The sequence below is a fragment of the Equus przewalskii genome, chromosome 17 (genome assembly GCF_037783145.1).
Source record: "Equus przewalskii isolate Varuska chromosome 17, EquPr2, whole genome shotgun sequence".
Classification (NCBI taxonomy): domain Eukaryota; kingdom Metazoa; phylum Chordata; class Mammalia; order Perissodactyla; family Equidae; genus Equus; species Equus przewalskii.
This window is the reverse complement of record NC_091847.1, coordinates 79,545,319-79,570,959: the sequence shown is the minus strand read 5'-3', so window position 1 is coordinate 79,570,959 and position 25,641 is coordinate 79,545,319. Positions and strand designations below refer to the sequence as shown.

The following is a 25,641-nucleotide window of genomic DNA, read 5'->3' as shown; positions in this document are numbered from 1 at the left end:
CCATGTCTGCTGTCAGTGTCTTTTGACACGTCGTGATTCTGTGAGCAAACATTTCCCAGTAAAGCCATGGCTTTCTTGCTTAAAGACCTCTGATACATTAAAGGTGCATGAGTCTTTCACTTTAAATCCACACAATCTATGAACGAGACCTTTTAAGGATACAGGCGGTATTTTCTTAATAACTTCACTATAGTGTTCACAATAAGGTGGTTAACTTTTACAAAATTAAAATCATTAACACCAAAAAACAGACCAATTAAAGATTCTAATACTAGTAAATATATATATTAAAGCAATCGTTTCCTATTTCAATTAGAGGCCAAAAAAGCTACTTGTGAAATTAAGGCCTAATAACAGAGTAAATAAAGACACCACCGCTTCCAGTCACACAGGTGAACTCTGGCACTCACGGCTGCAGGTCACTGTCACCCGCTGACTAGATCTTTAAAAAAACAGCCTAATTTTACAACCATAGGTAATATTTCTAATTGTGCTAGTGCTTTACAACATGTACTGTTAATTTTCAGGATCAGGAAGGAAATCTCTCTTAATCACAGTGCATTTCAATTGACAAATATATTTATATTTTTGCATTCCTCAAAACACTGGACAGGCTTAGGTACAAGGCTTCAGGAAGGTGAAATAAGCCACTGGGTGCACTAATGAATGCAGAAGGCTCCAACTGCTGGCTGCTCCAAGCGTGTTTTTGGCAGAGTGCACGGCAGGAACTCAGCTTTCCAGACAGAGAGGACAGAGCTGTGGAAGCACCTTGGAAACGCTGGGCAGGAGGAAAACGTAGAATCCTATCGGAAACTTAGGGCCAAGAAGGTCTACACCTCCTGAAAGTGAAATGTTGTCCCAGCTGTATCTAGAAGAAGGAAGAGGAGAGAAAGGGAAGCAAAGTAACACATTTGGAGCTCTTGGGGGAATTAAATGGCAGCACATACTTAAGTGCCAGCAAGGAACCAAGATGCATCAGGTGCTCAAAATGTGAGCCAGATTTGAGGACTGGGACATTTACTGGGCAAAAATAGGGCTATTTAAGGCTAATTATGTCATTTTTGTTAGCACCTGCACCTTCTAGGAATTGAGACACAGCACCTGAAATAAGCTCAATTATCAACTGAAATAAACACTGACCAAATTCACCAATACTGCAGATATGGTGGGATTTCTTTCTTGGCTGGGCTGTAATTCCCCAAGTCTGGGCTATTTAGCACAGCTGGTGGATACACACGGTGGATTACAGCCATGTACAAGTCAAGCTTTATAAAGAGAAAGACATTGAAATGCTAAGATTACGCACCATATCCCCTTCCCCAGATAGACATTATGCAAATAAGTTTGCTGGTCACAAGAGGGCCTGAATAAAAGGCTGCAGTCAGCTTCAAACAAACACATCTCAATTTCTTGAAAAATTCAAAGCGTATCTATAACGTCATGTCATATATAAGGAACAACAAGTTGTTCGAAAACACTTCTGCTAAGTCCACTAGAGCTCTACGTTAAGGGAAGTTATTTCCCTGTCATGACCAATGTGTTTGATCTTCAAATGTTAAAAAAAAAAAGTGTAAATAGAACATACTTTCAACAAGTGAGGTTTCCAAGATGGTAAGAATCAGTTAGTTTTACTTTAATTACTTTTAGATTTTTCTACTAAGAAGAAAAAGAAACACACAAAAGAAAACCTAGACTATTCAGATACTGTATTCAAATTTAGATGATAAAGATGGGGGTCAGCATGAAAACAATAAATATCTGATGCATGCATTATGTGAACTGACTTTAACATTATGGGAATTTCTAAATTTGGAAGCTCAAAAAATAAACATTTTTAAGTGGAGTCATCAATTATTTCTAAATGCTTTGTAATAAATTTTAAATTAGAGAAATTAAATATTCTACTGATCAAAGAACTAATATTAAAAATTCATTCCCAGCAGGTTAGCCAACATGTGTCGGAAAAATAACTTTTAGTACAAGATTCAAGTCATCCTTCCCTGTAGACCATACAAAAAGATCCTCTGGTTATTTTCTCCCATTCTCGTCCATCACAAAAATAGAAACACATCTGCAAGTTATCCTCTGCGAATGAGAGTCCTGTGGGAATTGTTCCCAGTGGGCACACCTTCTGTCTCTCACCTCCCTGCTACCTCAGCATTGCGTAACTTTGAGCCCATTGATCTACTGAGCTGTGCTCATTAAAAAAAGTAGATTCAGGACATCCACTGCAATCTATTAAAAGTCACTTACACAGGCTGGCAGCACCCTGGAAGTTCTGAACTAACAACATTGCAACTCTAACAAAAACAGACACGTTTCTCAATTCTGTGACACAGAGTGGACAGCAACACGTGTGATGCAGCAGCAAAGACCTGAACCTTAGAGAATCCAAATAAATCAAAAATTCAGTGTCTGGATAGAATTCTTAACAAGCAACTTTACTTAAAGAAAACCCTGAGCTGTCTTTTAAAATCTCTTCCCGGCTGACAGTAACCCTTCCTCCTGGGCAGAGGATAACGGAATCAGGATGACTTCCAGAAACGCGGCCAGTCATCCTGAAGTTGTAGCAGCCCCAGGGATGCGCGCCTTCCTCTGCTCCGCGGACACACAGCTGTCCGCCTCCCCGGACGGTCCACGGGCATCGCTCTCGCGCCGGTACCAAAGGACACACAGCCGTCCCTCCGCAGCTGCCCGGCAGCGGGCTCGGCTCCGAGGGGGGCACATGCACATCTTTATAAACAGCACGCACAAACCTGGGAATGCCTCTCCGTGCAAAAGCATACACAGACCAACATCGAGGCGGACTCTCCTGAAGTCCACACCGATAAACTGACCACCAGACGCAGAACTTGGCTCTGGAACGGAGAAAACTCATCATTCCCCCCAAAAGAAGAGTCAAGTACCCCTGTCCCCACCGTGGAAAAAGATGGAAAGCAGACGCCCGTCATCAGCGGAAAGCCCGCGCCCCGCCAGGACCCGGCGCCCTCGGGGATGCTGAGGCGCCCGCCCGGCCCGCCCGGCCCGCCTGGACCGCCCGCCCGGCCCGCCCGGCCCCCCTGCCCGCTCCAAGATGGTAGGAAAGTTGTCGTTTCGGAGGGCAGCGGAGGCTCTGCTGCTATGTCCCCGCGGTGCCGGTAGTGGTGCTGTAGGAGGCTGCCGCCTCTCCGCGGCGCCCGCAGCCCTGCCTTCTTGGCTGGAGAGTGTATTCAGGGATTTCCCCTCAATAAGCACCGACCCCGGGAGCACCGTGGAGTTTCCAAAATAAAAACATGGTCCTCGCCCCCCGCGCCTGAGCGGCCAGCGCGCTCGCCGGGGCCGGGGCCGCGGCGGCCGAGCCCAGCCCGCGCCAGCCTCGCGCCGCCCTGTCCGCGCGGCCGCGAACGGGAAGGAGGAGAGGCGGCGGCGAGGTAAGCGGACGCGGCCCAGGCCCGGCCCACATCCCCGGGCTCCCGTAGGGCGGCGGGCTGGGCCGCGCGGGCAGGGCGGCCGGCGAGCGCGCTCACGGGAGGCCGGGGCTTCGCCGGCCCGCGCCGGCCCCGGGCGCAGGATGGAAGGGTGAGGGGCCGGCGCGGGCCGGGCCGGGCCGGGGGCGCGGGGGGCGGCGGGCGGCGGCGGCGGCGGCGGCGGCGGCGGCGGGCGGGGCGGCGGCGCGGCCTGCGCGGCGGCCGGGGTGCGGGCGGCGGGGGCTGGCTAGGCCTCGGCCGGGCCCGCGGCGGCCGCGCCCTCGCTTCCCCGGCCTCCGCGCCCCCGGGCCGGGCCTCGGGCGGGACGGCGGCGCCGCGGGCCGGGCGGGCGCGGGGCCTGGGCGCGGGGGCGCGGGGGGCGGCCCGCTCGGGGCTGCGGCGCCCCCGGCCCGCGACGTGGGGCGTCCCCTCCCGCGGGGTCCGGCCGGGGCGGGGCGGGGCGGGCGGCCGGCCGGCGGGGGCGCGGGGGGCGGCGAGAGGCAGGTGCAGCGGCGGCCGGAAAGTTTCCGCCCGGGCCCGCGCGGGCCGCGCTCCTGGGGCCTGGGCCCGGCCCGCCCCTGCGCCCGCCCGGCAGGTACGGCCCGCGCGCCCGGCGCCGGGAAAAGTTTGCGGGGCCCGCGCCCCTCCTGCAGACGCCCGCGGCGGCCGGTGCCGAGACGGCCGGTGCCGAGGCGGCGCGCGGGGCGCCGGGCCGCGTCTCCGTGAGGCGGCGGCGGGGCGCGCGGACGCGGGGCCTGGGCGAGCCGGGCCGGCGGGGCGGGGCGGGTGTGCTTGCTTTTTCCCTCCTGTGTTTAGACAGATTCGATTTGAGCTGTATTTTGGTGCCGTGAGTTGTGAAAGTTAAAAGAAAAGAAAAAAAATTGTGGAGAACTTAGACTCGCAGCGGCGGCTCCCGGGTCGGGGACGCCGGCGGCGCCCTCCCTGGCGCGGGGAGGGAGGTGAGAGGGCAGAGGGGAGAGGTCAGCGCCCGCCCCGCCCCGCGGCGGCCGCGCTTCCCCTGCGCGGGTCCCGGCCGGGCGGCGCGTCCGGGGAGGCGGGCGGGTCCTCTCCCTGGTCCGCCGGGAGCGGGTCGCCCGGCGCGCGTCCGCGTCCCGCTGCGGGGCCGCCGGGGTGGAGGGGCGGGCCGGTCCGCGGCTGTCGCCCGCTCGGGTCCCGGGCCGGGGGGCGGGCTCGGCGCACCTGCGCCCCGCGTCGTGCGCGTGCTGGCCCGCGCTTACCTGGGCGCGCGTCTCTGTGCTTACAACATTTTAACCTTTAAGAAATCCCTTGGCCTCATATTTGATGTTAAGGTGCATCCTGACGTCACCTTGCCCGGCCTGCGAACCCGGGTGTGTGCAGAGCCCGGAAGTTTGTGCTGCTTTCCGCCCCGTCCCAGACACGTGTTAATCTGCCAACCCGATCGCTTCACGGGCTCCTTTATTCTTGAAGGCATGGGTTGGATCTCAGAAAAAGTTACCCTTCGTTGGAAACGAATAGATTTAAATATTGAGTTAATTTTAAATTACTAAGGTAAAGGCACTTTTTCATTCTTAAATATTGTTTCCAAAGTAGATGTTTATTTTAATGGATGTCGCAATAATCAGACTGTCTTTCCTCTGCGAGATTGTTTGGGGACGCGTGTATCCTCCACCCCGACTGATGTGCTCAGCAAGTCGTGTTACTACTATTTTTAGAGAATTGAAATTTCAGTTTAGATGGGTTTAAAAAGTCCTCTAGGAGTCAGAGCACCCACAGTTAAACCTGTCATTTCGGCAGTGCCGTCCGTGCGTCCCTCCCTGAGCGCCCCCAGGCTGCCCGCTCTCCGCGTCGGGGTCTGGACGGCAGCGAGAGGCCGCGTGGATGGGCGCAGTCAGCGTCCTCCGGCCCGGCCCGCCTGGCACCTGTGGGCCAACCCCGGCGGGAGGGAGGGAGGCCCGAGGCGGCGTCACAGCCAAGGCCGTTCAGCCCGTGCTGGTCAGGCTGCGCTTGGAGAGGCGAGCAGCAGTGGGGTCTCCTTCCCATGCCGGCAGGTGCGCGTCTGCCCCGGAGCCCGGCGGGGGGGATGCTTCCGGCCCTTGGAGACCCTGGAGAGACGCCCCTGGCCAGCTCTTCCAGTGGAGCCTTCCGCCCCTCTCACTTCCCGCCTCGCGCCCGAGGGGCCGGGCCGCTTGGCTCTGATTCTGTCCCAGCGTGGAATTGGTTTTCTAAGACGGCTTCTCGGTGAAGTGTTATCTGGACGTGGTGTCCTGCAGTCACATGCATTTGGACAGGGTTTTGGGTTCTGATTCCGGCTCTTCCACTGGGTGGGTGACTTCTTTGGTTTCTTTTTTGGAAAATGGAAATGCCGTTTTTTGATGAACGGGTCAGATGGGATGGCCCCTGCGCCTGGCTCTCAGCGGGTGCTCATTAAATGCTAATCCCCAGCACACCTTCCATTTCTGTTAGCGCCATCTAAGTAACATTTCTCTTAATTTGTTTGCTTTTTTTCGGACTAAAAGCAGTACATGCTCATATTCATCCCACTCAGACCTATTTGTCCCACTCAGGAGATAACCATCGTCAAGATTTTCTTAGGTTTTCTTTCTTAGTTTGTGTGATTGCGCATGCGTACAACAGAAACATCGGCTTGAGATCCTCCACTTAGCAGTGTGTGTGTGCCGGGTAAAGCCTGGCCTGAGTCACACTGGCCTTTAATCCCATCTGTGTGACTTGGACAGATGACTTCATCTCCTCAGGTCTCAGTTTCTTCGTCTGCAGAGTGGAGTGACAATACCTTCTCCGCAGGGCTGCTGTGGGAATTCAGTGAGGACTTGCACACGAAGCCTTAGGATGGTGCCTGGTGCGTGACCTTACATAATATTTTCCTCTAAAGATTGTTAATATTCTGGAATTTTTTCAATGTGAATGAGTTCTTGACTCTATTAATAATACTAAGTATTTGAGTATAGATGGAATGTTATAATTACCTTTGTGGGGCAAGTAAATATTTCTGTGCCATTAAAAAGTTAGCAGTATATTTGTAGAAAGTTTCCGCAGCTTTATGTTAATCTGGTCTCTGCTGTTGAATTCTGTGAGTTGGCAAATGTAAAGGTGGGGCAGGGGGACAAAGAAAGTGCGTTTACTTAACTTCACTCCTTTTATTATTTTTATTTTTGGTGAGGAAGATTGGCCCTGAGCTAACATCCGTGCCAATCCTCCTCCATTTTATGTGGGACACTGCCATAGCATGGCTGGATGAGTGGTGCTATGTCTGCACCTGGGATCTGAACCTGCAACGACTCCCTCCCCCCAACCTCGCACTGGGCTGATTGCCCTTCCTCCCTCCTCTTTTTAAACTCTTGAAGTTACCTGCCTGCATCCTTTGTGTGTGTGTCACAAGGCCCTGCCTGGTCTGTGGCTTTGGTGGGCTCACCTTGGGAGGGTGGGATGTTTGCCTGAGGCGATGGTCGGAGCTGCTGAAGCCAGTGCCGTTTGGTGCAGTTAACTGTGGGCCTGGTAATACAAAGACACATTGTCTGCCCTTGAGGAGTTTTTAGTCTAGTGGGGGAGAAGAAAGCTGACAATTACGCCATTGAATGAGAAGGGCTAGATTCGCCTGGAGGAAGAAAACCTATTTATCCTGGCCTAGGGGCAAGCCTTGGAGTGAGGACTTTCCAGTGGGGGTTTATGCCCTGAGCACATGGGAGCACATTAGGAAGGCATTCCAGGAGGTGGCCCTGCAAGAATGAATAAATGCCTAAGGACAAAAGAGTATTCTGTGTTGCAAATGGTAGGAGTTGTGGGGATAGGAATAGATAGTGGGAGAAGCAGAGGTCAGCCTGGCCGGGTCCTAAGGAGTTTATGCATTAGGCTAAGGAACTTGGTTTCTTTTTACTTTTATAAGCTGACCCTGAAGGCCTTTGGCCAAATAAATTGTTTGCTGTTTTAGACGATTTGAGTTGCACAAAGAGTGGAATAAAGGAGGGCGAGACTGGAATTAGACCAGACAGCTGCTGAGAAGAGATGGAAGGTGTGAACTAAGTGGAGGCAGTGGAGATGCAGCAGTGAGTGGAGAGGCTGATCTGGAGGTAAAGTGGTCTGCACAGGCTGCCCGGAGGCAGCCTTGGGGAGCATCCTCATAGAGACGGGCAGCCCAGCTTGTGGAAGTAGAAAAATTTGGTTTAGTCAGTGATTCTTGTTTTTTTCTGACAGTTGATGATCTTTATGGACCCCTCTCCAGAAAAATGCATTTTTATACATTCCCAGTTTTGTACGTTTGGTTTGAAACCTGGGGTAATAACCTCTAGGCTTGGGGTAGATGTGGAGCAGGAGTTGAAATGAAAGGCTGTAGGAATGTCTGGTCTGACTCACACTTTTTGTGTCGGTGTGTGACCGTACCACTGCCATTCTATAGATGAGGAAGCAGATTCATAAAGTAACTTGCTCAGGGCCACACATCTTGTATTTTAACGTTTGAATGAGCTGCTGACAAAAACATTAGGAGATTTTGTGAGAAAATTTAGATTTTCATCTTCTTTTGAAAAGCTGGAAGATCTGGAAATCCAGGGTCCAAATTTTTTACATCACGACAACTTGGAGGAACTGGTTTAGGTCAGCTGCCTTTAGATGAGCACAGTTTGCCAGTCTGCCCGTGGCTGGAGTGGGTGTTTCATCTCGCGTCCCTGTAGAATAGGAGTGAGAGAATCTTGGGCAACACACACATTTAAGTTTGGGGCTGAGGAGAAGCCGCTGACTGAGCAGCCGGAGAGAAAGTGGGAAACGGGAAAGTGGTCATCAGTGTCAAGTGCTGCAGAGAGGTCAAATAAGATAAGGAGGGAAAAGTGTGTGTGGAATTTAGCAACAAAGAGGCCACTAGTTTCAGATTCTTAGAACAGAAGAACTTGGAGGACTATAGCTACAACTTAGTGTTTCTTCTTTCTTCTTACCCTTCAGTGTGGGGCTTCTGTAACATTGGGAGAGACTGGCATGGGTAGGGACGCAGAGAGCACTTGTTGTAAAGGATTACTAATTGGAGCTGATACATGCTGTAACCAAACACTGCTCATCCTGCTAGTATTTTCCATCACAAGAACATCAGTATGTTGATGCTCTATAAAATGTAGAAAGTATTTTTATTAGATTTTTAATATGCATTCTAGGAAAGAATTCTCAGTGGATTCTGTTAGCCCAGCCCCCAGACGGTGGGAGGGGCTGACTTAATGGGGAAATACACTGGGCCTTTCAGAAAACCTCTAGTAGCTGGAGAGTGCATTTTAGCCCCACAGATTCTAGATTAAAATGATAATACTAATAAACTACTACTTACTGCTTCTAATAGTAGTTAACATTAATGATTACTATGTGCTGGGTACCATGCTAAGCACAGTTCATGAAATACCTAATTTAATTCTCCTAAACGACTCAGTGAGGTATATACTATTATAATCCTCTCTTTACATATGAGAAAACGGAAACTTGCATAACTTGCCCAAGGTCACACCCTAGTAATTAGCAGAACAGATCTGAACACCATCTCCCACACCCCACCCTAGGATCTCACATCAGGGGAGGAGCTCAGCCCGCCCCAAGGCCACTTTAAGTTAAATTCATAATACAAACTTACTAGTACAATGCTGTTTGAGCAGTGTTTGGAACATAATAGACATTTGGATAAGCATTTATTTGACTTGTTTTTAAATATTCTAGTTTGAACTTTAATTATGCAGAATATTATTTATATTTTTGAGTCACAGGCAATTTTTGTCACTGATATTTCTCTTTGAATCACATCAATTGATAGATTTTCATAATTTCTGAGTCTAATTTTACTGCTTTTCACATTGATATGTAGGGTGTTGGTTTTTGTGTTTTTTAAAATCAATATACTCGTCTGTTTAGGATCTTATTACATTTCTGTGCTCCATGAAGTTGAATTAAACTCATTTCAAGGAAAGCTTAAAATGAGGGGGAAAGATTTTTAAGACTTTAAAGTATATGCCTTTGGGATAAGTAAATTTTCATTTATATTAAATGTATTAGAAAACTAACATTCTGAGAATTTAGGTTTGTGCTGGATTAAACAAATTGTAAGGAATGCTGTAGGTCTAAACTCTTACAAGGGCGTAGAATATCAAACGAGAGCTGGCCATTAGGGTAAGGTGTTGTGGCCGCGAAATGAGCAGCGAACTAAGTGAAACCCGAGACTCAAAGGAACAGTCCTGACACGCGGGCTCCACGTGGAGGTGGCACCGCACGTCCCGGAGAGAATACCGGTCCTGTTTCTGTCAGATTGGTTTATGGTTGCTGTTGGAAGACTGAAAGGGCCTTAGGTTGCTTCTGTTCAAAGCTTATCTTCCTTCCCTTTCTCCCTGCGAATGTCTTAATTCTTCTTTATTTGCAAGAAGAAACTAAGTATGGAAAGGAATTGTTTCATTTTCCAATTAAACCCAACATATAATATCAAGGAGGATTTTTTTCTTTTTAAGGATTTTATACCTAACCATATTTCCTACTCTTGAATTCCAGTCTGTGGATATGTCCTTTCTGTGGAAATATTTTTTCTGTGAGACTCTTCTCAGTAGTGGTTATTTTCGCTTTTTGGTGATAATTAGATTAGGGCTCTGAAGGGCTTCCTGGCCTGCGTCCCCTTCTTGAAGGGGGCACAGATGGGTTATAGTCCAAGCGAGTGACCTCCTCAGCTGGAGACAGTATCTGCTGTAGCTGTTAATAAACTTAGTCTGGTTAGGATTTTCTTCTTCTTCTTCAAGTGATGTCCATCATGTGTTAAAAGGCGGAGCTTAGATGTGGCTTTTCCTCATGGATTGGACAGCCGGGCAGCATTCAAGTAGCAGGGTCCACAAGACCTTCGAGTAAGAGCCCGCGGACTTTGTCTTTATATATCGTATGTTTCCTGTCTTCTTTACTCGTCCAGCACACGTCAGAGAGTGAAGGCTGTGAACCTCACCTTTGGTGGAGCGGGGAGAACGACTTCAGTCGTGGGAAGCGAGAAGTAAAGAATGAAAAAAATAGAGGTTTTTGGTTTTTTTTTTTCCTGAGATATGCCTTAGTACTTTTGTCATGATTTCTTTAATTAAAAAGGAGAAAACCTATTAATGTAGAGAAGACCAGATGAATAGTTCCAGTTTTCAGACAGTGATTTTGATATTAGTCATTTAGAAGGAAGTTAGACTTCAAAGCAGAGGGCCCTTTTGCCCCCACCTTCTTTCCTTTTATGATATGTGAAGTGAGTCTGGATGCATCAGGGAATTGAAAATGGAGTATAAAGGTTAAATTGAGCCTTTAAAAGAGGGCCTTGAAAATGGAGAACAGTTGAATATTCGAAGGGAAGATGCAAAGAAGGATATAAAGTTGGCTGTTAGTAGGACTTTAAAACATTAAAAATCAAAGAAATGGGAAGAAAAGATTAATCATAGGTATTTGTAAAAAAATTAAAGTTGAAGAGAAGTTGTTTATAAGATGTTGAAATTAAACCCCTGTTTGTAGGGCGTTGAGGTGATCAGCGAGAGGCTGGCGCCTGTGGCAAATGCCGAGCGGGGCAGTTGGGTCGATTAGTGGATTCTTAGATTTGAGGGAAGTTGAATAGGCAGATTTTAATTTGCTTTTTTTTTTTAAAAAAAAGTGAGCTTTACTTAATGATATTTAATATTAATCACAATAAATTACTATTTATTACTTAATAATGAATAATTAGCATTATTTTCTAAATAGACATTGGGTAGCAAATTATATGACATCTGTTTGAGGAAATGTGTGATGTTACTTCATGGAATATTCAAAAACTTTAAAGCTTCTAAATTTTACTTTGTCTTGGTATATGACTATGGGGATTAGAAATTATTATGTAGACTATCTGAAGTACCAATTCAATGATTTTTAAAAACTATTTAATGATCAGTGGGTGAGTCTGGTAACCTTTGTTTTGGGCAGGCAACCTGGAATTAAGAGTTCCCGTCACAGAAGTATTTCTCAGGGCAGCATGTCCTTCCTGAGCACGTGTTAACTTCCGGGCATGTGCTGGCCCTGGGCTATCACGATGAGCAGAGAACGCTTCTTCCCTCTGCAGTGTGTTTTCTGAGAGGGAAGACCACAGAGGGATAGGCAGTTAATTAGAATGTGATGAGTGCCAAAGCAGGGACATGCCCCGGCTACCTCAGAGCAGCGGTAACCAACTCGGCCTGCGGGCATCTGCACGGGTGACCATGACAGGTTAGCCTGGGGATGAGGCCTGGCCAGGGCAGGGGCCACAAAGAGGGGAGAAGGGCTTGCTCTGGACAGAGGGAGCAGCCTGTTGTTGGGCTTGCTGACTGGAGGGTCCTGGGTGCGCAGAGCTGTGCCTGGGCGGCTCCAGCGATTCCCCTCCTTTCTTTGGAATGTGTCTCATCTTGTAAGTTATAATCTTCCAAAGGCAAAAATTATGTCTCTTACTATTGTATACGCCACAGCTTCTGGAAAATGATGGGCTTTTCCTAAGTGTTTAATAAATAAATACTTGCCATTAAAGATAGAATCACCTGAATTTGCCATAGTGAAAATAAATTGAATCAAGTTTAGTAACTTCTTTAATAGCATGTTGATTCTTTAAAATAAAAAAATAGAAAATTACTACAAAAGTAATATGTTTGTTTAAAAAATTAGATATAATTTATTATTTTGGTGTTATTTTGGTATATTTTACTATATAGAATTTTAAAGGGTATTTCTTGTTAGTGAATGGCAGAGAACTGACATCTGTGTTCTCTCCTCTCTAAACCAACTGAAAAGAATAAGGAGAATAAGAAGCAGAAAAACTCAATCTTTGATAACTAACAAAACTTTGTGATCAGAATATATGAATTAGTGCTATTAAGTGCAGTGAAAATTGAACCAGGGCAGGAGAGGATGCCAGGGGAGGAGGATTTCTTCTACAGAACTTGGGCAAAGCGAGGGGAACAGCTTTCTCCCCAGTAGGTGACACGCCGTGGGGACAAAACCAATAACCCCATGCTTGGAGTGGCAAAGTAGGTATGTACATTGGGTTCCCTGAGTGGCAAGAGAGGTGAGGTTGAATTACAAACTGTAGAGTCGTACAGTTTTCACAAGGAGTTGAGAGTGGAGGAGAACTGGCAGCAAGTAGCCTTCGAGCTGCTGATCTTGGTCAGCTGAGGAGAAATAAAGCCTAAACTATCATCGCCTAAAACTCTGCCACGCGGGCCCCTGTGAGCTGGGGAGCCTCGTCCAGCATTGAGTCAAGCCTCAAGGGAAGAGTGTGGGGATAATAATTTTCAGGAATAGCAGAGCAACTGAAAATTATGAACAAATTGTTCTTGTGGTGGGAGGTGGCGTGTGGAATTGGAGTGAGACATGGCTTCTCCGAAACAGGAGTTTAAAGATGAGATACAAAAGCTCAAGAAATAAATTAGGTAACAGAAAGAGAGAGAAAAATATAGTCATTATAGAAATGAAGATCACTTTCAAAGCAGCAGATACACACTATAGCTAGGGATAATGGAGGTAAGCTTGAGAAATTTGAGCAATCTACAATGGAAAAAGTAGAAATTAAGAAAGACTAGACAGAGAGTGATAGATATGGAATACAGTAAATCTACCATACCAATAATTAGAAGACAATTGAATAAATGAAGCAGAAAAACATTTTCAAGACATTAAGGAAGAGTTTCCTACAATAAAAGACAACTTGAAATTCTAGAACAGTTTCCAGTCTTTATATTTAAAGACTTTTATTGTTAGGTCAAAATGGAAAGAACAAACCAAAAAACAAGCTCCCTATAAAATTAAGAGGCTGGCCTCAGGCTTTTCCATTCTAGAAGACTTGGAAAAAAATATACAAAGTCAGTAAACAAAAAATACATACGACCCAAGAATGTTATGTCCATGCAAGCTATAGTTTAAGTGTCATATCAATTGACAGATATTTCCAAAGAAAAGCCATGGCTTAGTTCCCAGAAGTCAGCCCTTGGGATCAGGTAGAGAAAGGAGTTGACCATATTATAAACTATCGAATCAAGAGACGAATTGAAAACTAAGTTAAAAGCGTTAGTATTGAGTCAATTTAAATGTAGAGCTAACATTAAAATGTTCTAAACTATGGCAATGTAGAAATAATAAGGAAAAACTACTCAGTTGGGGATGGGTAGGTAATTACAAAAATGGAAAATTTTCTCTTGTCTGTAATATGAGTTCAATCGCGATAATGCTAAGTATACTAATTTTCTTAGTGTGGAATAAAGAAATGTTGTCTAAAGGACACAGATTATAAATCTTCCAAATAAACAGACTATGTAATGAAATATGTAATAAAAAGATAGACTTGAAAGCCAAAAGCAATAGAAAAAACTAAGATAATATTGGTGAAATATTTGTCATATAAATAAATACAAAATTATAAATTGCATAAACTCATTTATTAAAAGAACATGACACTCAGATTGGAGCAAAAAAGTCAAACCCATTAAGAGATGCATTTAAAAAGGGACCAGCAAATAATATTTTGGTGAATATTTCAGGCTTAGGCTTTGCGGCCATACACTCTGTTGTAACTGCTCAGCTCTACTGTTACAGCATGAAAGCAGCCATGGACAACATGTAAATGAATTAACAAGAGAGTGGCCCAGTAAAACTTTGCAAAACAGGCAGTGGGCCCAGTTTGTCCTCTAAGCCAGAGTTTGCTGACCCATGATCTAAAACAGTGCCTCAGAAAACTTGAGAGTAAAAGGATTTGCAAAGACTTAGCTGGCAAATTCAAACCAAGAAAATGAGAGTCCAGATGTTTGTGTCAGACAAGGCTGAATGCAAGAGATAAAGCATCAACTGAGTTGCATTTTCTAATTATAAAGAGTGATCGTCCAGTGGTCATGAATCTCATATATCAGATAATGCAGCTTTAAAATTTATAAAACAAAAAATATAAGGAGAAACAGACAGAAATCAGATTATAGTAGGGGACTTTGAATCATCTCTTCCAGCCCTTGATAGAGCAAGCAGACAGAATAAGGAAGAACATGGTGGACGTCGATAGCATGATATACGATGTGACAAACAACATACCCCAGAGACAACGAATCCTCTTGTTCAAGAATACCTATTAGTCCCCAAAGAAAGTCTCAGTCAAATTCAAAAAGCGGAGATATATGCAGATTATGCTCCTTATTCTTAACCAGAACTAAAACAAAAGAGTCCATAAAACTGTACCATCTGAAAAAATTAGATAGGTCCTCGATCAAAGGAGAAATCAAAAAATCAATCCAAATCAACCAGAAAGTACTGATCATCAAAATTTGTGTATTACTGACTAAGGGATATGGCTAAAGCAATACTCAGAGGAAAATTCATAGATGTCAGTCAATTACTAAGTGATGGAAGAATGAAAACAAAAGAATTCAGCCCAAGAAGTTGCAAAAAATAGTAGAAGAAATGGAAAGAAAGCAGAAAGACTGTAGGAACAGATAAATGGCAAAATTGATGAATTAGAAGACATGTATAGATATACTAATAAATCCAAGACATTTTGGTTTGTTTTTTTAGAGGATATTGGTAAAAATATTAAACAGGTAAACCTCTATTGACCCTAATCATGAACAAAAGAAGAAAGAACAAGTGTCAAGTATGTGTATGAACACACGCAGAATATGAGAATGAATCACAGATGTTTAGGAAATTAAATATAAGAGGTCACATGGCTACATTGTATGCAGGTAAATTTGAAAACCTGGTCTACTGCACAAAAAAGCACTAGCGGGCCCAGGCAGCCTTCTAAGGAACATTACAGCTGCGGTGCTTTTACCTTGTTCAAGAACGTAGAAAAGAGAAAGATTTTCTAAATTATTATTATTTATTGTTAATTTTTTAAAGATTTTATTTTTGCGTTTTCTCCCAAAGCCCCCTGGTACATAGTTGTGTATTTTTAGTTGTGGGTCCTTCTAGTTGTGGCATGTGGGACACCGTCTCAGCGTGACTTGATGAGCCGTGCTGTGTCTGTGCCCAGGATCCAAACTGGCGAAACCCTGGGCCGCCGAAGCAGAATGCACGAACTTAACTGCTCGGCCATGGGGCCGGCCCCTATTTTTTTTTGGTTGTTATATGGATGCCTAATTCTGGCAAAGCACCACAAAAAAGACAACCCCAGACTATTCTCACGATCCAAAAATCCAAAATATTAGCAAGTGTAATTCAGCGACACCTTGAAAGAGGAATACGTGATGCCCAAGTTGCTTTCATCCCGGGAATGTAAGAAGAGTTCTGTATCAGGAAATACTAAACACTAAACACTATTTTAAAAAGTACAAGAGAGAAAAACGATCACCTCCCTAGAAGCTGAAAAAGAATTTAGTAAAATTAACCAATTCTGAGGGTTTTTTTTGTCTTTTCTTTGAGGAAGATTAGCCCTGAGCTAACTATTGCCAATCCTCCTCTTTTTGCTGAGGAAGACTGGCCCTGAGCCAACATCAATGCCCATCTTCCTCTACTTTATACGTGGGATGCCTACCATAGCATGACTTGCCAAGCGGTGCCATGTCTGCACCCAGGATCCAAACTGGTGAACCCTGGGCTGCCAAAGTGGAACGTGCGCACTTAACCACTGAGCCACCGGGCTGGCCCCTGGAATTCAGAGTTTTTTGATCTTTAGAAGAAGGTGCATAAACCATATATTATGTAACACTTCTCTTGCAACCTTTAGTACCGCCTCATAATCATATTACTATTTCTGAAGGAAAATATATAAATATTCACACTAAAGGGGTAAAAACTAAATAACCTCACACTGGTTCAGGTCAGGTTTTGCTGTCAGATGAGTTCAGGTCAAATTAGATTTTGCCACCAAAAGAGTTATGAAAAAACTTTTAGTTTCAGAGTTTCTTTGGACATTGGATTTCTGGTTAAGGTATTGTGGACCTGTCTCTGGTTCATAGCTTTTCTTTCTAGTAATAATTAGGACATCTGGACCAGATTTTGTTAGGCTATGCCTGGGTCTTGGTGTTAAAACTGTATCTCCTGCCTGTACAAGACAGCTTCTTTCTTTCTTCTTCCTTTTTTTTTTGAGGAAGATTAGCCCTGAGCTAACTGCTGCCAATCCGACTCTTTTTGCTGAGGAAGACTGGCCCTGAGCTAATATCCGTGCCCATCTTCCTCTACGTTATATGTGGGATGCCTACCACAGCGTGGCATACCAAGCAGTGCCATGTCCGCACCCGGGATCCAAACCAATGAACCCCGGGCCGCCAAAGCGGAACGTGTGCACTTAACCACTGCACCACTGGCCCAGCCCCAATTCTGAGTTTTTTTTAAAAAAAGAAACGACAGTTAATGAAGTAGAAATTACTTATGCTTCCTTAACGTAACAGGAAATGAGTCTTATGATAAAAGTCAGCACTCTTCCCACCATTGACTCAAAGCAATTCTCATTTAAAGTTAGAAATAGCAATGGTCGCCATTGTTAGCGTTGTCCCAGCAGTTCTAGCCAATTCATATGGGGGGAAAGAGGTATATGAATTGAGAAGAAAGGGGACGTCGTCAACTTGACAGATATGATTGCATATGTCGGAGTGACAAGTGACCCTTGTGCTTTGCATCCCTCCGTGCCTGCCCGCTGACTTCTTTCTATGGTTGGTAAAGTACTCTCATACTTACAGATATATAGGCTGCTTTTTCATAATGGCAATCAAGTTGATTTTGAAAATTACTTTTTTCAGTTACTTATGTCTAGCATATTTTTTCCCGAAGTTCATATCACATTTATTTGAACTAATTTCTGAAAGATTTATGTCTGCCAGGTGGATGAGCAGGCCAAAGAGAGAGTGCTTTACAATATTTCCTTTCCTGAACATCCAGACGTTTAGGGGAGCTAAATTTAAACTTTTAGTGCAACTTTTCTTCCCTTCATTCTAGTAAAGTGAAAGGGAAAGCTCTGATTTTTGTGTTACACTGATGTGTGATTAAATTTACTCAGTAATGAATGTGGTTTTTATTAACCAAGCTAATATTTCAGGTCTTTGGGGTTTTTCCTACTGGAGTAAGTGAGCTGCTTCTCGGGGGTAATACAAATCCTCTGCCTGTGTCATTGGCAGGTAGAATGCAGTAATAATATGATTAGCGTTTATGAATAGTAATCTTCATTTGTCCAATGCTTAACATCTACTGGGCATGGTGCTTAGTGTGTTGTGTGCTTTGTACCATTTGATCCTTAGAGCAACCTGGTGATGACATGGCTGCTATTATCAACATCCCTATTTGCCAAATGAGAGAACTGAGGTTGGGTGGTTTGTTCAAGGTACCACCCTAAGTGGCGATTTCACACTTAGCAGACCTGTCTTCTGACTCCTCAGGATTTACGTGTATCTTGTCGTTCACTGCTGTGAGGAACTTCATGTTCCCTTTTGTAAAGGAGAGAGTATTTCTTGCGTTTTCTGTAGCTGGGATGTAAGCTGTTCATCAGCCATCTGGGTGACTTTTTGGAGTGGAGAAAGTGGGTAGACCCCATCGGCCTGTCACGCTCCCGAGTGGACCGGGTGACTGATTCAGTCTTGCTGTAGACTGCATGGTGTTCTAACGTAGAAATGCTTTTGTGCGGAGCGTGGTGAGTGTGAGTGAGTGCTTCCTTCCATTTCTGGTTAAGCCTCCACGGCCTCATAAGCCGCGATTATTGTCCCGCTCAGTGTGATGGGGAGCAGCCCGGGGTGCAGAGCCCTGAAGCGGATGGTGGAAGTGTGCTCGGGAGACTAGTCTTTGGACTCAAGAAGTTTGTAGGTTGGAAGGGGTAAGTTGGGGGCAATAATAGCGGGAAAACGACTTTCTTTTCTTTTTTTACAGATTGGCACATGAGCTAACAACTGTTGCCAATGTTTTTTTCTTCTTCTCCCCAAACCCCCCGGTACATAGTTGCATATTCTAGCTGTGAGTGCCTCTGGTTGTGCTGTGTGGGACGCCCCCTCAGCGTGGCCTGATGAGCGGGGCCATGTCCGAACCCGCCAAACCCTGGGCCCCTGGAGTGGAGCGCGCAAACCTAACCACTCGGCCAGGGGCCGGCCCCCGGGAAATGGCTTTTTTAAAAAACAAGAAGTTGCTCTTTTTTTGTATTTCATCGAAACATTTGTTACAAATTGCCAAATATTTTGTCAACATATGAAAAAATGTAGACTTTCTGAAGGAAGTTTCAGGTGTGTCGCGTTCATTCCGTTGGCACTGTAAGGAGACGTGGGTTCTGGACGAGGGTGGCAGGCGGCCGCCAGTCGTGGGCCAGGCCCCGCCGCCTCGTGGTGTGTGGTGGGAGAGCCTGGCCGCGAGGTGTCCACGGACGCAAGCGAGGTGTCCACGGACGCAAGCGAGGTGTCCACGGACGCAAGCGGAGCGCTGTGAGCTCCCGCCCGAGGGCAGGGGAGCGGGCGCGTGCCGTGGCCTCGTGGTTGGAAGTCAGTATTGGGGCGTTGCCTTACAGTGGAGAACCCATCCTGTCAGGAAGGGTGACGTCCCACTATTTTACTTCCCAGGTGACCGAGCTTTGCTTATTTCTGTTTGTTAACTAGGCCTTTTGATATTTTTGTAGACAATCTGCTTCATCTTGATTCTGCAGCATTGCAAACTGTGGTATCCTGGGGTTCTCTTAACATTGCGGAAGATTTAAGATCAGGTATGGCTGGGGGGCCAGGAGTCCCTCAGTGAAATTCTCAGCTTACCTCCGCCTTTCCCTCTCTGATTGACCATTTGGGTTTCTTTTTTTGTGGTGGTCTTTTAGCTGATGTTCACAAGGAATCGAGTCACGTGATGTATGAAGGGAAACATATACACTTCTCTGAGGTTGACAATAAGCCCTTGTGCTCATATAGCCCCAAACTGTGCAAGCAGCGGCGACTCAACGGCTACGCTTTCTGTATCAGACACGTTCTGGAGGACAAGACCGCCCCCTTCAAGCAATGTGAATATGTGGCCAAGTACAACAGCCAGCGCTGCACCAACCCCATCCCCAAGTCCGAGGACCGAAGGTAAGAGCCACGGCGCGGGCAGCCTTGACTTCGTCAGCAGGCTTGGGACTGGTCCTGTTCTTGCCTTTTTTTTTTTGTTTTGTTTTTTTGGTGTAGTGAATTTAAATGTTGAGTTCTGGGAGTAATCTAAGTAAACTTTGGAATGCTTCTAAAGATGAGAGAGAGCAATTTTGAAAAAATGGAGTAGTAAATTTGGGCAGTTATTTGAAAAGTATGTTTGTTTTCTGATTTTTTTTAAATTGATTTAATAGACTTTTTAGGATTGCTTTTCAAAAACTGCTTCTCCTCAGAATTGCTGCTTGAAGTCTTGGTACTGACGTGTTTGGTTTGCAGCCTCATGAAGTAGTTCCTGACGTCTACTTAGTTTTGTCATCTGCTAAACGAGAGACACTATAGGAACTACTTAGGTGTTGTCATTAATGATAATAATTTTGGAATTTTTAAATCTGTGCTTGAAAGGTAGCAAAGAGAATGTACTTATTGAAAAAGAATTATTCAAAAGAATGATTACTTGAATCATTCAGAAGACTTTCTTCCTATCACACTTCTAAGTGGTGTGTGCCACTGTTTTATAATCTTGCCTCTTTTCGTTAGAAAGAGTTCCATATAGAGTATGTTTACCATAGTTTAGAAACTGTATTTTCATAGTAAGGGTAGGCTTTAGCACTAGCATGACAAATTTATGCTTTGCCGAATTAAAAAAAATAACACGTGGAGGTGCTTTTAAAGAAGGAGTCTTATACTGGTTATTCATCTTTCATATTCTTAGGAAGATTCACACTATATTTCACATATAATCTCTTTTTCATATCTCTTTTTCTTTAGTCATCCAGAAACCATGTTGATCATTGTAGGATATTACAGAGAGATGCATGCTTATTTTCCAAAAAATTTCAAAAACTTGTCTTTAGGTATAAAGATTTTAACTTTTTACTTCCGTCTTTAAAATATATACACACACGTACATACCCCCTTACCCTTCATCTTTGTTCCTAGACATCAGCAAATGTCACCTGCATAAATTGGTTGAAAAGGAGTCATGTATTTCATATGTCATGGTGAGCAATTTTTAGACTTTTAGGGTGAAATAAATAATTTGTGTTGTTAGAGATCCCATCAAAATGAGTAGACTATAATGTGGTGATTTGGGAATACTCTCTTAGAATTTCTAATGAGCACTTAAGGCTTCACATGACAACACCTGAAAGTCAGAAACAGCTGCTTAGTGAGGCAAGGGATGAAATTTTAATCTCAGGTGAGAGAGGGACCGCTGTGTTAGGCTAAGCATGCCTGCCCAGTGTGTTTAAGCTGGCTGAAAAAGGTAATTTATCCTGCCTTCTTTAACTTGAAGAATGGAGGAACTTGGATTAATTTTTTACTTCAAGCTCCATTATAAACACAACTCTCCAATTTAGTCTTGAACTCAGTTTATCACAGTTGCAAGTGTCAACCTTGGATTTTTTTCATTTCGGCAGAAGCAAGTGTTGATAGCCCACAGCAGGAAGTAAAGTAAGAGTCACTCGACTTCCTCCAGAATATTTTCCCTGAGGCATGTGTCTTCACCTTTAGACTCGAAGGAATTTCTTCTTTTTAGAACAAGATAAGAAGTGAAAGGACTTTTGTGTTGCTGTATCAAGAGAAACTGTGCTTAATAAATGCTAAGTTATATATGTTTTTTCAAAATTGGTCCAAGACCATATGAATGCAAATGATATTAATATTTTTCTCGTTTGTGGGGTTGTTTGAAAGTAGATTAAAATAAACATTAGTAGGAAGTAATATTCTTATGTTACCTCAAGAAATCCGGGTTGAATTCATGTAAAACTTTATCTAAGCCTGTGTATAAATATTGATAGTTAGAACTATAGTATATGACAGAATGTGGAAAATGTCAGTAAGCTCTCATCGTCGTTAATGCAGTGACTCTTTGAACACTTAGGGATTTGAGATGGTTTTATGCGTTGTTTTAGAAAACAAATTCCTAAGGACTTTTAATTGACAAAATTATCTGGTTGTTGGTCCGCTAGAGAAAGCTTCTTGGTATCTGATGTCTAACTTACCTGGTGTGTGTTATAAATGCTGACACTGCTTTGAAACAGAGTAGTGTTACGTTCAGTAGAAGTACTGGTATAATTAAAAAGCAAAGTCCTCTTTCTAATATTTGTCCAGTGGAGGGACTTAAGGCTCATTCCTGTAGCCTCGGTTTCTCAGCAATGAGCGGTCATATTAAGTTGGTTATTTTATATGATATTTTAAATTTGCTATAATTTTACCTGTATATTTGCCCAGAAGTTTTCTTGTTTGCTGTATGTTTACTCTCTTCTGAAACAGCTTAACGAAGACACAATTCACATACCCTGCAGTCCCCCCATTTGAAGTGTACAGTTGAGGGTTTTTTAGTATATTTACAGGGGTGTGCAACTGTCACCACAGTCTCACTTTACATTTTCATCCCTCCAAAGAACTCATTAGCAGTCACTGCCCTATAAAGTTGTTCTTTTAGACTAGAAATTCATATTCGCATACTTATTTTTTTTTAAGATTGGCACCTGAGCTAACAGCTGTTGTCAATCTTTTTTTTCGCTTTTTTCTCCCCAAATCCCCCCAGTACATAGTTGTATATTCTAGTTGTGAGTGCCTCTGGTTGTGGCATGTGGGATGCCACCTCAGCATGGCCTGATGAGCGGTGCCATGTCCGCGCCCAGGGTCCGAACCTGCAAAACCCTGGGCCGCCGAAGCGAAATGCGGGAACCTAACCACTTGGCCACAGGGCCGGCCCCAATAATGCACATGATTATACAAAATGCTTTGAGAAGTTGGCAGAACAACTGAAGCAAACAACAGAATTGTAGTCTAATTCTGTTTAAGCCAGCATTTTCCAAATTTATTTAAGTGTGGAGTACTGTTTGTACGGCATACTTGTTAACATGGTGCGGTACTGCGCTTGGAAACCCCACTGCTTCCTGGGTAGAAGCCTCCGCAGGTTTCCAGCATGGTGCCTGGGACAACGTGCACACTCTTCTCCCAGCACAAGAAGGGCTTGGTCCCTTCCTACTATTTTACGAATAGCGAGTATATTATAAGAGAAGCCTGCTCGTTGCTGAAGACTAAGAAGAGTCTTCATGACCTTTGACTCTTAGTTCAAGTCTCAGCTCTGTCACTTTCTGGATGGGTGGTTTTGGGCAAGTTGTTTCTTTTTTTTTGAGGAAGATTAGCCCTGAGCTAACATCTGCCAATCCTCCTCTTTTTGCTGAGGAAGACTGGCCCTGAGCTGACATCTGTGCCCATCTTCCTCTACTCTATATGTGGGACGCCTACCACAGCATGGCTTGCCATGCGGTGCCATGTCCGCACCCAGGATCCGAACTGGTGAACCCCGGGCTGCCAAGAAGCGGAACGTGCGCACTTGTAGGCTCTGAAGAGAGAATAACAAAGGGTGTGAGAAGCAGTAGTGGGACAGTTATCCAGGGCCTCTCACTATTTGAATGGCCTGCCTCTGCCTGGCAGCCTCTGTGCACGTACAGCTCACCTTTTCTTAGCAGAATTGCAGACTTGAGGCTTGCTCGAGAGTAGTGGAAGTTGCATGTATTAACTCCGTGAAGGCGAGAGTTGCTGTAGTCATGCCTTGTTAACATCCTGGGACTCACGGTTTACAGTATGTAGTTTTATATTCTGCTTTTCCTAACATGTATCGTGAACATTTCCCTTTGTGTATATTTTTACAGGTACTGCAACAGCCACTTGCAGGTACTTGGCTTTATCCCGAAAAAAGAGAGGAAGAAAAAGAATGATCCTCTAGATGAGGTCAAGGTCAGGCACCAGATGGATACCATGGCCTTCAGCCTGACCGTGCCCACGGTGGCCTTGAAGATGCCCAATGGACTGGATGGAATGTCCCTCTCTCCACCGGGGGCAAGGGTCCCTCTCCACTACCTGGAAACCGAGCTGGAAGACCCATTTGCTTTCAACGAGGAAGACGATGACCTAAAGAAAGGGGCAACCGTGAGAAGGAAGCTACAGAGCAAGTTGGCCCAGAACCGGCAGCGCCAGAGAGAGACAGAGATTCTGAAAGTCCGGCAAGAGCACTTTAGTCCCCCTCCTGCACCTTCGCAGCAGCAGCCTCCGCAGCAGCTCTCCCACCTGTCACCTGTATCCACGTGTATAAAACCTCCAGCGCCACCGCAGGGTTTAGTCTGCAAGTCACCTCAGCCTCCAAACACCAGCCTACCACTGCAGGGAGTGGCCCCCACCACACACTCGATAGCACAAGCGAGGCAGTCGTCTCACAGGCGGCCTCTGCCCCTCCTGCCATCTAGCAGGGCTCCTGGCGCCGACCCACCCAGGACCGACCGGGTCCTCATGAGAGCCGCCGCCTTCTCTCCACACTTCTCTTGTATAAGCCGGCTGCAGAGACTGGTGAAACTGTGCGCCCAAAGCCATCAGTTGGACGCGGACCTGTTTCCCCATTTAGGTGAGTTATCATCTGTTTTACCACATGTGTACGTCCATGTGTAATGTGACAGGACGTGCCCTTTGGCACGAGGCTTTGTTTTCATCCCTGCCACGCATGATGGGAGTGGAAGAACGCTTGGACAGCGGGGTCCGCTGGAAGAGAGTCTCTGTAGGTGGGCCACCTTCAGTCAGTGTGCTTGCTGGGGGTGATGCCTGGAGAACAGCACTCAGAACGAGGAGCTGGGGATGGAAACTCCGGTCAGAGCTTCTCGGGGTAGTGGTGGCAGCTGTGTTTGGTCGTGCGTCTCTGTCAGTTCAGGACCTGGGTGTCTGCTGAAGTTCTCTTCATGTCTTATCGGAGGACTTTGGAATAATGATAGTCGTGTTAATATCTGCCGACAGTTTTTTTAAAAAACGACTTTTTAAAAAAAATTCCTAAAGCAATACCTGTTCATGATTTAAAAGTGAAAAAATACAGATGAAACTTTCCCTTAGTTAAAGGTCTGTTTGTCCTTCGTTGCTTCTGAGCTTTCTGTCTTGCTCCAGAAAATCTCTCTGATCCCAGGTTTATACAGATATTCTGTATTTTCTATTAATAGTTTGATTGGGGGTTCTGGGGGGTTTTTTGGTGAGTAAGACTAGCCCTGAGCTAACATCTGTGCCAGTCTTCCTCCACTTTATATGTGGGATGCTGCCACAGCATGGCTTGCTGAGCAGTGCGTGGGTCCACACCCAGGATCCAAACCGGTGGACCCCCGGCCGCTGAAGTGGAGTGTGTGAACTTAACCTCTGCGCCACCGTTCCAGCCCCTGATTGTTTTGTTTTTGATTATATAAACCTTTCATTCATTTGAAATTTATTCTTGAATGTGGTGTGAGCTTTGATTCTAACTTTAGGAAAAATTATTTGCATGACATATGACAGCAATAGAAAAATGGGAACAGGATGGAAATAGAGGAAGAAGAAATATTAGTGGTCAGTAAACAAATGGAAACCTCAATCTTCATAGCAGGTGGGGAAATGCAAATTAAGATAACAATGAATTACCATCAGATTGGCAAAAATTATGTCCAGTGTTGATGAGGAGATGGGATCTCATACACTGCTGGTTAGTCATGTGACAGTATCAACTAATTAAAAGTATGTGTGTAGTCAGAACACACACTTTTGGGACTCTAGGCCCTAATAGAAAAAGTGTCAGACTGTAACACTATGTGTTCAAGGATGTTTATTGCAGCGTTGCTTACAGTATTAAAAATCTGCAAACAACCCTTTTAACCAATAGCAGAGCTTGAGTAAATTATGGTATGTATATGTTTCATGAAGTATTACGCAACTACTGAAAAGAATGAATAAAATCTGTATCTTTTGCCTGGATGTGCCCATGATATATTAGCAAGTAGAAAGAAAACAAGAGGTATTATCCCATTTTTTAAAAAAATAAATAAATAAATAAAGGACATCAGTACATCTGTTGATCAAGCGCATGGATAGATGGTTACCTGTTTGATGTGCACACACGTAAACCGTGAATGGATGTGCACTACCAGGCTGTTAACAGTGGCTGCTACGCAGAGTGGAATCAAACAGGAGGTGTTTTTAGTGAGGCAGGAGCATTAATTCTCATATAGCTCTGTATTATTTCATCTGCTATTAAACCCTGTGTGATTTTTGGTAATTAAAAAAACTAATACAATTTAAAGAAAAAATGTGGATAAAAATAGTAAATTAAAACACCCCAAACCTTATTAATACCCATTTGTTAATACCTT

General features: G+C 44.9%; 1 protein-coding gene and 1 long non-coding RNA gene across 7 annotated transcripts in view; one reads left to right on the top strand and one right to left on the bottom strand.

Moving 5' to 3' along the window:
* Window positions 1–561: 561 nt before the first annotated feature.
* LOC103556537 (uncharacterized) lies at window positions 562–3,017 on the bottom strand. The gene is made up of 2 exons (XR_546236.2): window positions 2,757–3,017; window positions 562–868 (listed from the first exon to the last, which is right to left on the bottom strand). It is a non-coding gene; the product is annotated as an uncharacterized lncRNA (long non-coding RNA).
* A 38-nt stretch (window positions 3,018–3,055) lies between these two features.
* Window positions 3,056–25,641, top strand: part of INO80D (INO80 complex subunit D) — a 70,694-nt gene continuing 48,108 nt past the window's right edge. The window contains exons 1-4 of one of the 6 annotated variants that reach the window (XM_070580871.1): window positions 3,059–3,410; window positions 18,982–19,065; window positions 19,171–19,417; window positions 23,143–23,888. In XM_070580871.1, the coding sequence (XP_070436972.1) occupies window positions 19,200–19,417; window positions 23,143–23,888 (964 nt within the window). In that variant the 5' untranslated portion in view covers window positions 3,059–3,410; window positions 18,982–19,065; window positions 19,171–19,199. The other 5 variants (XM_070580872.1, XM_070580873.1, XM_070580869.1 and 2 more) reach the window with 5 other exon arrangements.